The sequence below is a fragment of the Vidua macroura genome, chromosome 23, assembly GCF_024509145.1.
Source record: "Vidua macroura isolate BioBank_ID:100142 chromosome 23, ASM2450914v1, whole genome shotgun sequence".
NCBI classification, from domain to species: Eukaryota; Metazoa; Chordata; class Aves; order Passeriformes; family Viduidae; genus Vidua; species Vidua macroura.
Window position 1 is genome coordinate 8,482,655 of NC_071593.1, and position 19,739 is coordinate 8,502,393.

The following is a 19,739-nucleotide window of genomic DNA, read 5'->3' on the forward strand; positions in this document are numbered from 1 at the left end:
TAAAAAAATCTGATTTTCAATGTGTTTGCTGAGAGATTAAAAAAAACACATCACCTGTTCTAATCAGTCTGGAAGAGTTAAGTAAATAAGGGTATGAACCAAAAGGAATGCAAAAACTCTTCCTCTTTATGAAACAGGACTAAACTATCTCAGTGGATTAGAAATGAGATAATTGGAATCATCATTTCAAAGGATCATGGAAAATTTGTCTTAAATATTTCAGGCACTATAATGAAGTCTTAAGTGTTGTTTTAGCTGAGGGAATTAGGAGGAGTGTGAGTACCATGGACTAAGCAATCTTTCCAGCTACTTTATGTGGGTGAAAGCTACTTACTTTGTTTCAGGGAAACTTTTCTTTAGTAGTTGTTTTAGACTGATGAGCATGAGTAAACTTTTTATGTGGATAACTTGCTTGTGAACGGAAAGCTCTAATTCTGGTACATACTTATGGAGAAACTGTTCATCCTCCTTATCAATCTGACTAGACCAATACACCATTATTCATGAAATTCTCCTGTCTTTTACTGCTCTGTAATTAGGAATAGGCCCAGGCACTTAATGTTTTTTAGTACCCACAGTTGCATGGTGTTTTTGTATCAGGAGCTTATATTTAGGTGCCCGTTGATGTTGTTTTTCATCCCAAGTGCTTTTGGGAGGGTGAAGAGTTGATCATTATACTCAGTTTGCTTGTACCCATGAGCACACTTAACCTAGAGCAGCAAATAGTTATTGCATTGCATTTTGTTTTGTGCCTCTGGGCACACTTAAATGATGGCTAGTACCACATATTGTATTTGTCTGCACCTATGGGCCCTTGGAATTGCCAGTGTGAGGGAACTGGTGAATTAACTAGTGGTATGCCCGCTGGTGTACTTACTTGAAGAGCAATGCTACAGTTAATTGCTTAACTTAAACCTAATCATAATCCAAAATAACAGAAGTGCTGTAAGAATCCCGATTCACACAGAAAAAGAATAGTGACATTTGCTTAATTCTAAGCTTGTTTGTTGCCAAAACTGAGGAAGTTTTTGGGGCAGAAGTCTCTCATGGCTAATTGTCCTTCTTGTTCCCTCCTGTTCTTGTCAAGCTTCTACCTGCACAAAATCTAGTCCAAGGCTGGTGCTTACTTTGCTCATTAGTGAAATTACCACCAGATGCTGTGTGAGATGGAGGCTGCTCTGACTCAGCACCACAACCACCTCTTCAACAGCGCTATTGCTAAACTCTGAGTGGAAATGGTGCAGCACATAATGCTGACACACAATTACCACTCTGTCCTCACAGCATGTCACGTTCATGACACTGGCTGCCTCCATGCTGACTTGACAACACCAGAACTGGCTTTGGGATGTATACTTTGGATCACTAGAAAATGTACACATTTCAGGAGCATTATCTTCTCATTAGCCTGTGTCTAGTCAGGTCCTCTCAGAACTCTGTTGAAAAATGGTAATTAAATGGCAAGACTGAGTCTCCACACTGCCATGGATGAGCTGAACTTCAGTGGTGCTGGGAGCCAATTTTTGCACTTGAAGAAATCTAAAGTGGGAGTCTTAAATACTCTCAGCAGAAGCCATTAATGCAAGGTACTGGATTAACCTTTTCTGGCAGTAGAGTCATCTATCCTTAATAATAGCCCTTCATTTTTAAGGGATTCTTTGGACAGGTTTTTTTTGTGGTGTTGGTTTTTTTGTTTGTTTGTTTGTTTGTTTGTTTTTAAAATTTTTATTCTTTTTGTTTGTTTGTTTGTTTGTTTGTTTTATCTTGAAGAATTAATGAAGACATTGATTCTGAACAATGAATCAATTGTTGGGGATAGTGTCAGACTAGACAAGTATGAAATACAGAAATGAGCAATGATGAAACTCTGCATTAGTCAGCCTGGTTAATCTAGCTCTTCCCAAGGTCCTCAGGGAATACCTGCATAAGATCTGCAGAGGCATGTTGGATCAATTCTTCCTACCCAGTGCAGAATGATGCTGTTCAAGAGCTATACTCAGCCAGTATTGCTCACATGCCTCTGTTGGCAACAGGGTTTGTGTCTTTTTCCAACTTACACATAACATTCAACACCAGCACTTCCAGGATGATGCTGATAACAGATGATTGCATCTCTAATGTTTCCATCCTCTTCTGTCCAGTTCTGTGAAAAAGGGATCTTCAAGTGCATGTGGAGTCTCCTCCTGTGCAACTAGAAGAGCCCTGGGTACACTTCAGATGATTCACAGGAAAGTTCTCCCCAGGGGTGGAGACCCCTCATCTTCCCTGGAAACACTGCTCCACTACTTAGGCCTTGTTAGAAAAGTCTGTGGGGACTGTGATTGATTTGGTTTTACCCTTAAGTTATTGGAGGTGTTTTTGGTTGTTTTCTGTTTGCTTGAGGTTTTTTTGCTTGTTTTATTTGGTTGGTTTTTGTAGTTGGTGTTTTTTTCTAAAAATCACATAATCTTCTGAGTGGGAAGGGACCCATAATATCAAACACTCCAACTCCTGCACAGCACACCTCAGCAATCCCACCCTGTCCCTGAGAGCCTTGTCTAAACACTCCTTGAGCTCTGGCAGCCTTGAGATCATGACCACTGCCCTGGGAGCCTGTTTAGTGCCTGACCATCCTCTGCGGGAAGCATCTTTTCCTGATATATTTGCCTAAACATCCCCTGACACACCTCCAGCCGTTCCCTCGGGTCCTGTTGCAGAGAGAGAGAGATCGGAGCTACCCCTCCCCTGCCCCTCACAAGAAGCTGTAGGCTGCGATGAGGTTTCCCATCATTCTTCTCTGTGCTGAACACGCCAGGTGAACAAGTTTGGGGCTTGGTGCTTCGGGTTTTCTTTTTTTGTTTTTGTTTTTTTTCTTGTTTTTTTTTTTTGTTTGTTTGTTTGTTTGGGTTTTTTTGTGTTTTGTTTTGTTTGTTTTTTCCCTAAATTAGGTGCCCTCGTTCTTTCTGGTAGCGGAGACGGGAGAAAGGCGTCGCAGAGCTTTGGCAAGGCTATCTTTACCAGCGGCTGATCCGGGCGAGATACGAGGGGCCTGCCCGGGGGCCAGTACCTATTCCGAAGTCGGACTTCTGTCGATACCGCTCTCACGGACAGGTCCCTGACGGCGCAGGCTCCCGGCAGCTCCCGCGCAGGCGCGGGCAGGGCCGCACCACCAGCCCCGCACTTGGGGGAGCGCTGCTCTGAGAGCTGTCGTCGCTGCCGCCGGTTCCGAGAACGCCGGTCGAGCTCCGGCTGTGAGCGGGCGGCGGCCGCTGGGGCACGGCCGGGGTTCCACGCTCTCCCGCGTTCCGAGTGCCCCGCCGCGGTTCGCCCCCCCTCGGCCGCCTGGAATGGTTCGGCCCGCGGCCCGTCCCGGCCTCTGAGGGGCCGCGGCCGCCATTTTGTGCGGCGGCGGCGGCGGCGGCGGATACAGTGTGGTGGAGGCGGTGCTGAGGGGTTCTCGGGACGTCGCTCCCTTCCCTGGCCGGTGAGCGGGGCCAGGTGGGGCCCGGCCCGGCTGCGCGCGGTGCTGGGGCGGGTGGAGCCGCATCCGGAGGTCGCGGGCTTGGGCGGGCCCGGCAGACGGCGAGGCCGAGGGGGGCTGTGCTCCCGGCTTCGCGGGGGGAGCTCATGGCGCCTCTGGGAATTTCCGCCGTGCTCGGGGACCAAGTCGCTGTTGGTACCTCCGTAGCTCCAGGACGGGCCGATGTGTACAGCAGGCCCGGAGGCTTTAGTGTTAATGAATAGCGCGTTTCGGTGCCCCCTGTTGTGTAATAAAGAGAGATTCGTGCCTCAGGGCGAAGAAGATGAAAGCCAAGTCAGGGGGGATAGGGTGATCGCTTACGCCTGCTCTTTCCCTTTTGTACTTCAGTAACTTCCAGCGAAGATGTCGGAGTATATCCGAGTGACGGAGGACGAGAACGATGAGCCCATCGAAATCCCATCGGAGGACGACGGCACGGTGCTGTTGTCCACGGTGACGGCGCAGTTCCCTGGAGCGTGCGGTCTGCGCTACAGAAACCCAGTGTCGCAGTGCATGCGAGGAGTCCGGCTGGTCGAGGGCATCCTGCACGCCCCCGAGGCCGGCTGGGGAAACCTCGTCTATGTCGTGAATTATCCCAAAGGTTTGTCCTCATGGCTTCAGTTCTCTGTTCATGCTGCTTTCTTTAAGGTCCCAGTCACTGCTGATTTAACACAGCAACGTGTTACTCTTTAACTCTCTGATTCATAGAGATCGGTGATTTATTCAGGTGTCTGTTCTGCCGAGTAGGTTTGACCCCATTGAGGTTTTTTTATTTTTTTAACACTCCACCTAAACAAGTACTGTAAAGACAAAGTCTTGCGTTATCCTTGAAGGCTAGCCTTCAAAGGGTACCGTAGTACCCTTTGTAGTGTACTGTAATCTCTGTACTCACAGACACTTTTCCTCAAGGCATGGTTTGGTCAGATATACCATTTAGAAGTGCTCAGGAAAGGAGAAACTTGACTACCCTACTCCACCCCCAAAAAAAGAGGGGAAGGAAATAAATTGCTAGTGAAATAGTCTTGTTAAAAGTTCATGTTTTCCCCGCCTTATAGAACTGCGAATGTTGCTGGATAATTCTTAAGTAAACTAACACAGAACTAACTGGGTCAGTTTGCATTTTGGAGGAGGACTCGATTGTGGACTGGCTTTGGTTAAGGGCAGTCAGATATATGTTCCGTTTTTCCATTTAGCTGGTGTGTGTCTCTTGCAGTCTGTACTCTTCCTCATCATGGGTTATAATTTAACACCGTGCAGTTCATAGTCAGTGGGTCAATTTCCAGCACTGAGGATGTCTAATGTATTTTTTTATATTCAGATAATAAGAGAAAAATGGATGAAACCGATGCGTCATCGGCTGTGAAAGTGAAACGAGCAGTACAGAAGACTTCAGATTTAATAGTCTTGGGTCTTCCCTGGAAAACCACTGAACAAGACTTAAAGGAATATTTCAGTACCTTTGGAGAAGTTCTGATGGTGCAGGTAAAATCCATTTGCAGCTCAAGTAAGGAGGGACATTGGGTAGATATCAGGCTCCCGAGAAAGCAAGTGGAAACAAAAGAGCTTTATAAACTTGTACAAGATCAGAAGCCATGTCTCTTCCTAAGGATATCTTTTTTTTTTCAATGAGCCTGTTAATTCTGGGAGATGTTAAGGAATTAGAGGTTGCTGTGATAAGAATGGTTGTAAGACAGGTGAACTCTCAAACAGATTTTTACCAAATTCATTCAGTAACAACATGCTTCATACTAGTGGTTACTTCTGGGGTTTTTTTTCCACCTAGGTTAAGAAGGATATTAAAACAGGCCACTCGAAAGGTTTTGGGTTTGTTCGGTTCACGGATTACGAAACCCAAGTGAAAGTAATGTCTCAGCGTCACATGATCGATGGAAGATGGTGTGACTGTAAACTTCCCAACTCTAAGGTACTTTGGGATTTACCGCTGGTTTTATTTGTACCAAACACTCCAAGTGCACCTCCTCATCAGCTGTGTTAGGGGAGAGCAGCTGCACAGATTAACTGTCTGCTCTCGGATGTGGCTTTGCTATGAATGAACAGAACAAGTGAGAGGAAGGAAAACAGGGAGCAGGTGGGTGAGCTGGAAGTAATTTGAAATGTTGGGAAAATCGCTCATTATGTGAGGGAATGAGGTACAGATAGAAATCTGTGTTTGATGTCCAGCAAAACCTGCCTAACTTGCCTGTTTCATGAATAAATGCAGAATAAAGCGGATGGAATCAGTAATTTGGGGAAGAGCAGAACAAGTCTTTGAGTTCCAAACTGAACCTATAGCTTCTATTCTTGTCTCTGTATGCAATTATTACAAAAAAGTGTTCTTCTGCCATGGCCTTGTCACCATCCCTGTGTGTTGCTCCCATGCTCATTTTCTCGTGGCTCTTCCCCCCACCTCTAGCAAGGTGCAGCCATGTTCTTGGAATAGAATTTTAAAATTTATTTAAGTCTTAAATTTGCAATCTCAAACTTTATTCCATCAGCAGCCCTCAGAACAGGCTAGATTAAGAGTGTCATTTGCCATCCTGTAACTCAGTTCTCAAGGACTGTAGTTGTGATAGTTTTTTCCTTCAATTCTCTCCAGCAAAGTCCTGATGAACCTTTGCGCAGCAGGAAGGTGTTTGTTGGACGCTGCACCGAGGACATGACGGCAGATGAACTCCGACAGTTCTTTGCCCAGTATGGGGAAGTGGTAGATGTCTTCATTCCTAAACCCTTCCGAGCATTTGCTTTTGTTACATTTGCAGATGATCAGGTAAGTCTTAAAATATTTTAACTTCATAGACTACATTTTAGTAGCATGATAAAGTATCGTTTCTGGAACTACACATGAAATGCTTGTGCACTGTCTGATTTATTGAATGGACTGAGAGTACACTTTTAGATGCAGCTGCAAAGACAGGACTTGGTACTGTGATTAGCGTAGTGATGAATGCAAAGCTTAATCACTTCAAATTGAATTAAGTACATGCATATGCTTTCTTTGCAGGATAAATATCTGTTCAGAATTGTAGGGGATGCTTTGTGTTTTGTCTTGTACTGCTAATATTTTGAAAAGAAGGACATCTACCATACATTTAATCAATCCCTTATTTCTTATAGGTTGCCCAGTCTCTTTGTGGAGAGGACTTGATCATTAAAGGAATCAGCGTACATATATCCAATGCTGAACCTAAGCACAATAGCAGTAGACAGTTAGAGAGAGGTGGAAGATTTGGTGGTAACCCTGGAGGCTTTGGGAATCAGGGGGGGTTTGGTAACAGCAGAGGAGGTGGGGGAGGACTGGGCAACAACCAGGGCAGCAACATGGGCGGGGGTATGAACTTTGGGGCCTTTAGCATCAACCCTGCCATGATGGCAGCAGCGCAGGCAGCCCTGCAGAGCAGCTGGGGGATGATGGGCATGCTGGCCAGCCAGCAGAACCAGTCGGGGCCCTCAGGAAACAACCAGCCTCAGGGCAACATGCAGCGGGAGCAGAACCAGGGTTTTAGTTCAGGCAACAACTCATACGGAGGGTCCAACTCAGGGGCAGCGATAGGCTGGGGCTCAGCCTCGAACGCAGGCTCCAGCAGTGGGTTTAACGGAGGCTTTGGTTCAAGCATGGATTCCAAGTCGTCAGGCTGGGGAATGTAGACACAATGGGCTCTCATACTGACTCTATGGTGGGAAATCAAATTTTTCTAACTCATGGTAAGTATACTGTAAATTACATATATACTAAAGTTTTCCAAATGAATTTGTTCAGTGTGCAGTATATTCAGCAGTATTTTTGACATTTTTTTCTTTTCTAAAAAAAAAAAAAAAAAAAAAAAAAAAAAAAAAAAAAAAAAAAGAAAAGAAAGGTAAAAGGAATTTTCTAAGTTTTGTTACATATCTAGTTGGAATTCTGAATGTTTGGAAGTGGACTGCTGTTTGCCCGATAGGTGAACTAACACTACAGTCGATAGAAAAGGTTTCTCCTCTAATACTTTATCCCTTGTTTCCTGGCTACCTGAATTCTTTGCATGTTCAAAATGGAACCATTGGTCAGAAACAGCATTCTCTCCCTCTTGTTTTTCTTGTTTTTAATTTGATCCCACCATAAGACTCTCCAAGTGCCCCGTTGGACAACACAGTGTCATTTTTGTTTGTGTTTGTTTGTTTTTTTTAACACTGTCTCCCCTCCATACTAAAGTACGATATGAAGGCTTCATTTAATCTCCGCAGTTCATCTCATTTCAAATGTGTATGGAAGAAGCACTTCATTGAAAGCAGTGCTGTAAATATTCTGCCTTAGGAATACTTCTGTCTACATGCTTTCTCATCAAAGAATACTTCATCACACCGCACATGCTGCGTCTTAGACGGTGGGTGTTCCATTTTTATCCGCTACTCTTTATTTCATGGAGTCGTATCAACGCTGTGAACGCAAGGCTGTGAGATGGAACCAGAAGGCTGTTTGAACTTTTGAAACCATGTGTGGGATTGGTGGTGGTGCCGAGGCATGAGAGGGCTGGTATGTGCGAGATAAAGGAGCGAGCGCATGCAGAGACCTGGTGGTGCATTAATAGGATTTTATTTGACTTGGCGAGATGTCTCTCAATCCTGTGGCTTTGGTGAGAGAGTGTGCGGAGAGCAATGATAGCAGATAACGTACGAGTGTTTATTGCATTCAAAGGACATCCACATGTGGAAGACTTTAAGTGGGTTCTCTACCTAGTTAATCAATTAGTTGAATGTGTTACGTGAAATGGAATATTTGTATTTCTTTTCCCTTATGTCAACTGCTGTGAATGCTGTATGGTGTGTGTTTTTTTTCTGTTAATGATCTGTAAGTGTGGTAATGTGACTTGAAGATGATGGGGGTTTGTGATGAGAACATTGAGCTTGTGGTGTGCTTTGCAGTAGCTCTTTTAGCAGAGATCACTAGAGCTCAGTGTGCCTCTCCAGGGTGGAAGTTCCACTGTCTGTAAGATATCCAAAAGAATGCTGTTTGCTGCAGTTTCGTGTTTGGATGCTTTTTATAAGATTTGTCACTGTAGGAAATTCTTAAATAAAACAGATTTAAGTAATATGTGTCTTTGTTTTGCAGCCCTGAATGCAAAGAATTCATAGCAGTTAATTAATTTTACCCTTTTGCGATGAACTTCTGTAAAGCTTTTTGCAGTCACTCGGTTTGTTTCAGATAAGCAGTTTCTAAAGGAGCAACCGCTCAGCACGTATCGATACCTGACCCTCTCCTCTAAGCCACTGTACCCTTGCACTGTGCAGTGACATAGATCTAAAATCCAGGTCCCACACCTTCGGGTGCCCGCACCTAGACTGGTAAGCAGCTCCCTCCAGATTTCATCTGTGCCAAGGAACGTTACTTGTTCTTTTAGCAGTGGAAGTTCCTTATCAGAAGTGGGTTGGGGGAAACAGAGTTGCTGTCAGGATGGATTTCTGTCCACATCTCCTTTGGGGATGGATGTTTTTGACTTGTTTTTAGATCAGCCCACTCATGAGAAACAGGCTTCTGCCACACTTCCAGCCCAGAAGAATGCTGTTAACTCCTGTTAAAACTAGTCACAGGAAAGACTTTCCAGATTAATAAAGCACTGTAAATATACACAGACTGATAAAGTTTGAACTGAGTTATGACAGGTGCAGAGGTGTCACGTAGGAGGCAGCTTCTTAACAAAGTGCACGGCATTAGAGCAGAAACTAGTGGAAGGTTATTTCCACTTGTGGTATGAGCTTGAGGAATTGTGTTGTGTACTTGGGGTTGCAACCCACTGAAGCTTGGATCTGTATTTTTCTATACACCATTATACTGTGCTGTAGCTGTGAATAGTCTGAATATGGATATTTACACAGTTTTTAACCTATGTAATTTTCAAGTGACTCTTCATTACTCTATCCCACTGAGGCTTGTGAATAGCAGAGCATCTAAACAGCAAACAAAACTGCATGACTGAGTTTTCCACCTGCAGAATTAAAAAATCAGTTGTGCCTTAATGTGCTTGGTTTAAAGAGGGTTTCTGAACACTCAGGCTGAGAAAGAAATCCCACTCATTTGTTCATATTCCACTGAAAAAGTTGCTTACATTTTTTTTCTGCACCATAATCAGAGTAATCTCCAAACTGTCCCATCTGTGAATTTTGCATTTTAGCATTTGCACTATTACCAGCTACTTCTGCTGAGTAACACTTTAAAATGGTATTGTTGGACCTCCAAAGACTTAACTGTGACCCCCTGCAAGGAACCTCATGGTAAGTTTTTGTAATTAGCATGGTTTTAATTATGTTTAAATTGCTCAGGTTTAGGTTTAAGAGGCTGGGTGGCAGCACTGAGTAGTCTTTGCTAATAATTTTAGCCTTCCTTCACCTTCAAACAAAATCTCCTGAAAATTTTAGAATTTCAAGTTTCAGTATCATTTTTACTGCTTTGCATACTTTAATGTTTATAAGTGAGTAAATAAACTATCACTGAAAATACAATGAAGTGTTTTGAGTCTTCATTTTTTCTAGAGAGATACTTCATTTTCAGTTACATTACTTCAGAAAGTGAAATGCTAATAAAAGAATCCAAGCTACAAGAAAGAGGAAGTTTGTATATATTGTAAGGGTGTCAATATCATAGAAAAAAAAAAAAGCTTTTTAACTGAAACTCTGCATTTGAAAGGTTGTTCTTCAGAAAAACACCATTTTTACAGCTGAAAGCTGAAACTTCTCAGGCACGGGCTGTGCAGCAGTAGTCTGTAGGGGCACAAGGACAACAGGGCCAGTAAATGCCCCCACATACAGCAAGGAGCTGGTATCGCATACTTGAGGGGTGGGTGAAGGAGTGTCGGTCCTCTGCAGGCTCTCATTGGACCTTCCTCCACCAGCTTGCTCCACGAAGTGCAAAACAGTGGCAGGAAAAGCTGTTTAACAGTTTGAGATCTAAATACTGAATTATTGTGCTCATATGGATTAAATTAAGTTAATTATTCTAAATGTAATTCCTGGATTGTTTTGGAATGGTAAAATTGCTTGCAAATGAATATTTGATTTAGAACACAATTTCCATTAGTATTGCATCCCTTGGAAAAGTTCTGTAATCAAGAGACAGCATTGCTGAGGAATTTGGGCACAGAGGAGGAGGTGCATTTGTTCTGAATGTAAATTAAGGTAATTGGAATATATGGATATTCTAATCTAAAAGATAAGAGGGACAATTATGCTATTACACTGTACAATGTTTCTCCCAAAACTCAGTCTTGGATCTTGACTAATTTTACAGAGTAATGAATTTAGCAGTTGAGGCATTAAAAAACCAAATATAATCCACAACCCTGTTCTCAGCAGCGAGGGGATTCTTTTCCCCTCACGAATACTGCTGTAGCATGGTTCCATCTTCTTGTCAGAAACAATGCCAATCAGTTTAAAAGCAATAATTTAGTTAATTATGAAACCGTGTTTTTCCAAAGAGATGTGGAATACAGGAACGTTTGGCTTTTTACTCTCCTCATGGCGAGCTTAACTGAGTTCTGGGCATTACTCTGCAGTAGGCAGCCTCAGGCATGACCAAGGCCTGCTCAATAGTAAATGATTTAACAAATCTACGGTCAATAATAGAAATTACAGTCACATTGTGAGGTTGTCATAACGTTTTCCATTTTGTTAGCATTCCTCTGTGCTGTTAAACAGCACCTGTAGCACTTGCTGTTCTGAAAATCAGCATCACATAAAGATAGCAACTCATTGTTAAAATGAAGAGTCTGCAGTGCAATAGTTCTGCCTCACCAGCTTAAAGGTGCTCCAGGAAAATCTAAGAAAGCCACAGGGCTGTACCCGCTCCATTGCGAAACAGCAGATTAGCCGAGCTGGGTAACTGTCCCCCTGCCTGCACAAACATGTCACTGTAGGCTTGGTATGAGGCACAGCCTGGAATTTTTCCAGTATCCATCACCACACGTGAATCTTCACCTGCATCCCAGAGAACACAAATGAGCACCATAAATGGAACAGCTGGGCATTGTTTAATACAATACAGAAGTGACACTCTACAGGCATAATCCAACACCATATTTTAGGTGTCCCATGAGTCACTGCAGGTGTGTAAGAAGGTGACTGTGTCACTCTCCCCCGTCAGGCTATTCCCAAGAGCTAATCTATTAAATCCATCGATTGATGGGGTAATGGTAAGAAATAATGGTAAGAAAGCTCTCAGCTGTAACTGGATTAAGCCTACATGGCTACTTTTCACCATTCTCACGTGGCCTTAAGCATGCAAGTACATCCCATGCAAGTAGTCAAAGTTCAGTTGTGTCCAGGTAAGGCTGGGGCATTCCCTCTGCTCAGCCCCGGAGCCAAGGAGCACATTTAATTCCGTGTTCAGACCTTACCATTATGATTTGCCTTCCTGGGGTAGAATGGGGCTCCATTCACACTGGCACTGAATTTTGGCATTGCATTTCCATACACACCCAGGTCCTCAGTGTTTGTGCGGAATACATTAACTCTCACATCAGTTCAGTTATTCTGGGTTTCTACATAAACAGTGAATATGTGCATCAATTTAGACAGACTATAAAGTAACTGCCGAGGTAAGCCTGAGCCTCCTCAAACCACAATCACCTCAACTGTGATTTTAAAATTCTGTAAGCATACACAGACTGGAGTATCTTCCAAAACTGCCTGCTGAGAAGCTCAGTTCGGTTACTAAGGAATAAGTCTGAAACACCCCATTCAGCAGGAATGTATTGCTGTTTGAACTTCCCTGGAGAGATCTATAGTGAAAGAACATTAAAAATTCTCACCACGCTGATCTTTGAATCTGTTATAAAATCGTTCTTTTCTTCCAACACAATTAGAAGTAAATCTCTAAGTAGCAGCAAGGACACTAGGGCATCAGCAAGGGCAGACCTACACACAGACATGCACAGACAGGAACAATTCTTTGGGGAACATGTCAAAGGACAGTTGCTGCCAAATCCAGGGCACCGAACACACCTAATTACAGTATGTGAATGACGGAAATTGGTAACGAGAAAGGGCACCTCCGTGTTTAATGCCCGAGAAATTAAATCGAACGGGGCTGACAGGACTCACTCATGTCGAGTAGCATAATCCTGAGTGCCACGAAGGAGCACCATCCTAATGTGCCGCGCCTGCACCGGTGCACTCTGAACACGGGGTGGTGCTTCAGGACCGCAACAGGCAAACCTGCACGGCTCGCAGCGCACTGCACTCCACAGCGAATCTTTCACTTACTGCTAAGGGCTGCTGGGAGAAAACACACCTTTTCTCTACAAGGTTTGACTCGCGCGGACACAATCTACAATTGCTGAGAATTAAAGCAAAAACCGTGACTGACTCCTGGTAGTGTTCTCACACCAAAGGGGAGCAGTGACCTGCACACAGCCTGGCTGCGCTCATGGGATCAGCCCAGGACATCTGCTGCCTCAACATATAACTTTGAACTCTTGACAAGTTAGGAAAATTGTTCCAAAAAATAAAACTGTATGCCTGGATCCAAGCTGGTCTGTAATGATCAGCTGGAATGCTGGAGTTCTCTTAAGAGCATTAGGGAACAAAGGTGTGATGTGGTTCTGTTCTTGCAGTTTAAGAACTATGTAAGGTTAAGCAACAAGAGCTGGACAAGAAATTCAAGACTCTTCAGGTAGCTGTGATGCTCAGGGGCCTTTCACAATGGCTTGTCTTTTACCAGTTCCTGCCTGATCTCCCTTCTTTTTTCCCAAGTGACATGTGGGAACATCAAAAAATGAATGTCCCAGAGGTTGCATTTAACTTTCAGCAGGTTACAGCCTCTTTATTATCTGCAGCAGGCAAGTCTGAAAGGCAAGGAACCACATGGACAAGTCATGGAGCAAGAGAAACCTTCAGCCCTTGGGCAGACTGCAACAGGCAGGTCAGGAAGGAAGGAAACCAGCTCTTCCCAGCACATCTGTCTCCATCTTTGCCTAAGCAAGGAGATGGTTAATTATCTCCTGCTGGAAAACAAAGGAGAAAAAAGACCCTGTCAATATCAGCCAGCTCAAACAGGAGCCCAAAAGACACAGGGGCACCTTTTGCCCTCAACTCATGAAGGAGATCGGCAGAGACCTTTGTCACATCAGCTGCATCACAGCAATTCCCAAGGTCTCCACCGTCAAAGTAGCTCAGCCCCTCACTATTGTTGAGATGCTCACTCTGCTAGAGCTCTTTTCAATGAGGGCGGCATAAATGTGCACACATGAATGGTCAATGCAGAGCTGCTTGTCTGCTAGTTCACGTTTTGCTTTCCTTTTTGCTCCTTCACATTAAGGCTTTACAGCATCAGTAAATCCACATGCTTGTGCTAAAAGGTATCACTTTAGGAAGGGCAGGTTGAATGAACTTGTCTGTTCCAATACACTGGAGACACAAGGAATTTGAATCTTGAATCAGACCCAGGCAGCTATGGATGGAGAGAGGTTGTAATAGGCTGCTGTTGGGAAGGCAAATGCTAAGGTAGCCTTAAGCGCTGGAAGTTAGATCCAGTTTTGCATTTCAGCATGGGAGAGTTCAAAAACTATCTTTCATCTCTGACAGTATTTATGAGCAGTATGTGTGTTGATTTTTTCCAGACAGGATTTAGCTCCATCTGGCAAAGCTGCACCCAGAAAAGTGAACCTTGTACCCCATGTAGGCATGTGTTTCACTGCAAAGGGAATCCTGAGGTGCTGATCACCATGCTGATCCAGACACTTTGCTACCTGACCCCACAGAAGCTTTCCCTAGTTATGAACTGCGCAGCAGAGCCAGGCAGCAGCCAGCAAGATAGACCTCACACTATCAGCCCTTCTCAACAAGAGATCCATGCCTGGACATTTAATGCCTGGATTATGGTACCTGGTGTCAGTGGTATGTGAACTCTTCCTCTTCCACATAGGCTCCTTCTTGGCCTATGTCCTTACAGGGCAGCAATCTAATTATTTCTTCATTAGACTTCAAAACTCAATTGGTAGTTTTCCCAACATATCTACTAACTTGGGTCCAGAATACTTGGGATCTCAGTACCCAGAGAGCAAGATATATTCAGTTTTGCAAGACTGGCTGCACTGGCACCCATGAAGGCTTTTCCGTGGAAATATCTGTGGTGGGAAGTGTAAGACATTTCTTGTTCGCCTAAAGCTGAACAGAGGTGGAAAGGAGGAGCAAAAACCAAGTGCCAGTGCAGCATTTTACTACGACACAAAATTGTAACAGCAGCCAGTTACCCACAGCCTCTCTGCAAAGCAGGGCTTCTGCTCACAGCCCTGACTAACCCTGTGAACCTCCTCCCAGCTGCACCAGGCACACAGGGAGTACTAAAAATGAAAATGAAACCCCACAGCTTTCACCCTGATATTATTGTCAGGGCTGGATTTAAGTGGATGTTGTAGATAGGAAAGTATCTGCTGATCTAGAAAGAGCTCACCTGTACATGTCCTCTTGTTTTCATGCAGTATGTAGCCAACCCTGCAGCTGCAATAGTAGCCCCCCACATAGTTGTGACAGTGATGACTGCAGAGGGGTTTAGTATCCAATGGCTGTTTGCACTCATCGATATCTAACGGGCAAAGCACAGAATCAGGCAAACAATAGATTTCAACAAAATTTTCTCTCAGTCTCAGCCACTCTGTGTTTTGTGAGGTTGGTCTTTGGTCGCTGTGCCCCTCTGCATCTGCTTCCGTACAATGAGACTACCTTCTCCCACCCCACACCAGTAGCCTTGGGCTATGAGAGCACAGGGAAGCACCAACCCCACCAGAGCCGTGGCTCTTCCATCTATACGAGGGGCTGGTCTCTCACCTTCAGCAGCATAAAAGGCCTCAAAGCCTGTGAATGGTTTCTCATTGGAGTAATCAGACCGAAACACTACCACGAGGTGGTTGTCAGCGGAAATGTACGTCCTGTTACCCGGAGCTTCCTCAGTGTCTGTACTGTCCCTTCCACACAGCATAGCCAAGGTCTTCCCACCAGAGCTCAGCTGCAAAGCAGACAGACAAATCCAGCAGGCGAGCATAGAGCATTGATCTTCCCAACCTGCTGCCATGGCTGGAAAAGCATGTGTTTAACAGTGTGAGGAAGGAAGCTTGGATGCTCTCAAAAGGTGCTTCTGGAGGTCAGTCCACATCCAAGGCCAGGTAAGAGAGGATTTCCTCTGTTCTCTGTGACTTAAGACCATAATTTTGTCTCCCTTTCTCCTTTCAGTGGTCCTCACAAATGTCTGATGCCAGCCATGCTTTGTTTATACTACTCTTGTTAACTTGGTGCTCTCAGTGACAATCACTGGTCTTGGTAAAGCCAGAGACAACTGGGGTAAGAAGGTTTTGCACACTGACAAATTCAAATGTATAGAAAAAGGTGTCCTTAAGCAAGTGACTCGCTTGCTCTGTGATGCACGTATTAGAGTTCCAGCTCTTCATTTATCTTTAACACAAGAGAAATGTTCTGATACATGGGGTTTATGTTGGGCATGGTAAAGAGGGAGCTGTGTACTACACACCTACCAGAAATGGATATTCTGTCCTACACAAGGGATAGTACATGAAGAACAACAGACATTTGGGGAATGGGAGCAACTTGCCATATAAAACCGTGGACATGAGATTTTTTCTCAGTGGGAACAAGGCTGCCTGGTTTGGTTCAATCAGATGCAAAACTGGGTTTGCGTACTCCCTGCGTACACAGCTCCTTCGTTATTGTACATCAGGCCCATGCAAACAACAAAAGGAGTGCAGAGGTAGCACAAATTAGTGACAGGACCGCTGGACCAGAGCACACACATCTTTCAGGGACACTGCTGCTCACCCAAACACTTCCCCAAAGCAGTATCTTTGTTCCTCTTCCTGAGGCTGTTTCTCACATTAGCCAGCAAACGCACCACAGTAACTGCTGCTGTGAGTGCCCGCTCAGATGAGCTGACAGTATCTTGTTTAGAGTATCACTTACATTTTATGGTTTCCCATTATAACCTGTGTCAAGCATTACATGTTAATTTAAAACACTGTAACATTAGCAAAATGTTGAAATATTGTTTTGGGCAAAATTTCATACCTGTTGCTTCACAACAGAAGAGCATCAGAATTCTCTGAGCAAAAGCATCTCATGTTTCAGATGTTCCAATGTGACAACCACATCTGCTTCCTGGTCCCATGGGCCTCAATAAACACATAATTTAGAAACCAGCTGAGCTTGAACTTTACAAATAGACTAAAATCAAGATCTGACAAAGAGTTGATTCCACATGTGCCCAGGATCACAATAAACAGAGTTTTTAACAGCTTGAGCCTGTTACACATTACCCCATCCCACACATACCTTCACATAATCATATTCACACAAGTAGGACAACTCCAGGTTGAAATGGGTGAAGTAAATGCGAACTGAATATCCTTTAGGGACAGTAATATTCCATATTTTCTCCTTGTGATTTGGGTAGACCTTTGGGAAGTTTGGGGATGTGATCCTTCCATACATTTTTTGTGGCACAACGCTGCTCCTTACTCCACTATAAAGCACAGCCAGCAAAATAAACAGCCTGTGTCAAAGGGACAAGAAATTAACTGAGAAAGAGTGAGCATTAACTTGGATTATACCCCAAAAGCCACACATCCTAGTTGCCCGTATCAATACCAAATCAGGTCACTCAGTGCTAGCTGAAACCTTCATGCCCAACACCCTCCTCACTTTACAATGAAAGCAATTGGGAGGTATCAGTGGGGTCGCTGTAGTAACAGCTAAACAGGATGAGCCTCATGCTCACACCTTCCAGACCCTGCACAAAACCAAGTGGACAGAAGAGCTGGAGGTGACTGTACTCACCTCATTCTGATGCCTTCCTGTCTGAGCCTGTTCTGCTGTAAGCTTTGGGGAAGGAATCCCTCCTCATGTATTTGCATTTGGGGGTGGATGTATTTATTGTGTGTGCTCTGCTGTGTTTGTCTGGATGTTGAACCCTTATGTTTATCTCCCTTCCACCCCCTTCAGCCTGCTGAGTTCTTGGAACAACAATCACTAAAAACCAGGCACCAGGCTTGTGTTCAGGCTTCAGTCAGTGGCAGGGAGAGGAAGGCAGAGATGGAGAGGATGGATTAGGAATGCTGCAGGCTCTTGGAGGGAGCCGTAATATCACTGCTCTGTGGGAAGGCAGGCAGGGGGAGGAGGTAGCTCCAGACAGTGTCTGCCCTGGTGAGCAAGGGGAGCTGGCAATGTTCTTTCCCTCTGAGCAACTGGTCCACAATTACTGCTAATGCAAACAGCATGTTACAGGAAGTAGCTGCTTCCATCATCAGAGCACGGAGGCGTTGAAAACAAAATAATGGGGCACATTACAGGATTTTAGAATAGTGATGAGCCTAGCTGTATGGTTCTTTGTAACAGGACAGAAATACTTAGGGGACATAACACTACAGTACACACAGGCACCAGTTTCAGAGATACAAAGTCTTCCAGTTCTCAGCTGCAGATTTTAATCCAGTGCACGCTTGTGGTGACCAAAATCTACTCCATGCCTTCTTCGTAAGCATGGATTGCTTTTTATCCTGCCCATCCTGGAACACCCATAAGGTAAAAAGTCACACTTAAAAAATAATTCAAATTTCTTTTAAACATTTGGGATCCACACAGGGGTTTCACACTGCCCAGGAAATTCAACTGGGAGAACAAACACTATGGGACATAAAGCTTCATTAATTCTCCTGCATGCAGACTGCTTCTTTCCGAATCAGCATTTAGGTTTCCCACAAAACCTCTACTCCACCACACATGGAGATAAGCCTAATATATAGAGGGTGAAAACCCAGATACATTAAAGCTGAGCCTAGGTCCATCTCTTCTCTGATGAAAATGGGTGGAATTGGAAAACTGATCTGCAGCAGGGAACAGACTGTTGGATTCCACATGCAGGAAATTTATCCTGAGATATCCTGTAATCAAATGGACACCTTTTCAACAGCCAAAAGTCATTACCCCAGGCAGTGAAGCTGGTGCTGGCAGGAAAGCCGGAGTTATTATATGAACAAAACTAAGGCAAACAAACCATTCAGCAAACTGCAAACAGAAAACACCCTTTAATAAAAGTGAAGGGAAAGCATAATAACTAATAATAATTGTGTAGCAGCAATACCTACAAGCACAGCTAATGGACAAGAACCAAGAGGGCACTGACTTTTCCCATGGCCCACTAGCTGCTAAAATTATCCTATCAACAAGATAGATGTGGACTTTATACTATCTGGAAAAGGGGGAAGAGACAGAAAATTTTGGGAAAAAATCAATCCATGTCTGACTGAGCTGCTGCCTGATTCACGTAGGCATAAATACTTCCAGAAGCATCCCACTTCAGGCTTTCTGCTCAGATCTGTAGCAGAGGAATGGAAAGTCAATTCTGATCTTAGGTCTGGATTTTCCCACAGCCCAGAATTTGCTGAGTGCCCTGAGGCTGATAGTTGCTGCTGAACATTGAAACAGGACTGCTGAGTTAATAAACTGTTATGCTGAAGCCTGAGAAATTGAACACTTGGTGCACACATTGGCTTTCCCCAGGCATGAGGAGAAGCACCTGACATAAACAAGGCTAAAAACACTGTCTCTGTTTCTTCACCCAGAAGCCTTTCACCTCCAAAATGCTGCTGGGGATTAGCTCACCAGGTGCATAAGCATTTTGAGGGCACCGATTGCTAACCAGACCCCACAGAGGCTCTTCCTCCCCAAAATTTCCCTTCATCACAGGACTAAGCCAGCACAAAGGCTAAGTGGACTTCATCCACGTCAGTGCAGCTTCCAGTGCCCTGTAACTTGCCGAGTTACCGATCCACTTTAGGAAGTTTGGGTGTTATCTGAAATGACAGATGCCTCCTGAGAAAGTTTGCCCAGCTGTCTTCTTGTGCTCCTGTCTCCTTCCATGCTGAGAGCTGACTGAGGTAACCTCATTCTTAACAGGTGCAGAATTTGGACATAGCCATATCTTGTGCCCAAGGAGAGAGACTTCCTGGATTGTGTTCCCTAGCCTCCTGCTTGCTTCCTGCTGAATCTTTGATATATGGGCTGGCACTTTGGCAAAGGTGGATCAGCTCATGAAAAGTCCTTCACGAAAACTGCTAGATAAATAGAAATGGAAGCAATTGCTTATCTGAAAAGAAGAATATGGAGACAGAAACGTGCACTGCCACTTTCTCCTTGCAGCAATAATACTCAGTAACTTTCTATTTTATACCAAGCCTCAGCAATAACATAGGACTGAAAAAATGCAAACCTG

General features: G+C 44.3%; 2 protein-coding genes and 1 long non-coding RNA gene across 5 annotated transcripts; 1 reads left to right on the plus strand and 2 right to left on the minus strand.

Moving 5' to 3' along the window:
- Positions 1 to 2,934: 2,934 nt before the first annotated feature.
- Positions 2,935 to 9,970, plus strand: TARDBP (TAR DNA binding protein). 2 transcript variants are annotated; one of them, XR_008440466.1, is made up of 7 exons: positions 2,935 to 3,463; positions 3,848 to 4,100; positions 4,818 to 4,981; positions 5,283 to 5,423; positions 6,096 to 6,266; positions 6,614 to 7,201; positions 7,718 to 9,970. XR_008440466.1 is itself a non-coding variant. In XM_053997633.1 (6 exons), exons 2-6 carry the CDS (start codon positions 3,863 to 3,865, stop codon positions 7,142 to 7,144), a joined length of 1,245 nt encoding a protein of 414 aa, XP_053853608.1. In that variant the 5' UTR covers positions 2,935 to 3,463; positions 3,848 to 3,862; the 3' UTR covers positions 7,145 to 9,970. The 2 variants fall into 2 exon arrangements, 1 of the variants encoding a protein (XP_053853608.1); XM_053997633.1 differs by having other exon boundaries at positions 6,614 to 9,970.
- Positions 3,391 to 3,908, minus strand: LOC128818363 (uncharacterized). The gene is made up of 2 exons (XR_008440467.1): positions 3,821 to 3,908; positions 3,391 to 3,739 (listed from the first exon to the last, which is right to left on the minus strand). It is a non-coding gene; the product is annotated as an uncharacterized LOC128818363 (long non-coding RNA).
- Positions 9,971 to 13,259: 3,289 nt separating the features above from the next.
- MASP2 (MBL associated serine protease 2) lies at positions 13,260 to 17,357 on the minus strand. 2 transcript variants are annotated; one of them, XM_053997758.1, is made up of 5 exons: positions 17,306 to 17,357; positions 16,802 to 17,021; positions 15,290 to 15,467; positions 14,916 to 15,047; positions 13,260 to 13,464 (listed from the first exon to the last, which is right to left on the minus strand). In XM_053997758.1, the coding sequence occupies exons 1-5, from the start codon at positions 17,308 to 17,310 to the stop codon at positions 13,454 to 13,456; spliced, it is 546 nt and encodes a 181-aa protein (XP_053853733.1). In that variant the 5' UTR covers positions 17,311 to 17,357; the 3' UTR covers positions 13,260 to 13,453. The 2 variants fall into 2 exon arrangements, with proteins under 2 accessions (XP_053853733.1, XP_053853732.1); XM_053997757.1 differs by having other exon boundaries at positions 13,260 to 13,467.
- Positions 17,358 to 19,739: the final 2,382 nt, after the last annotated feature.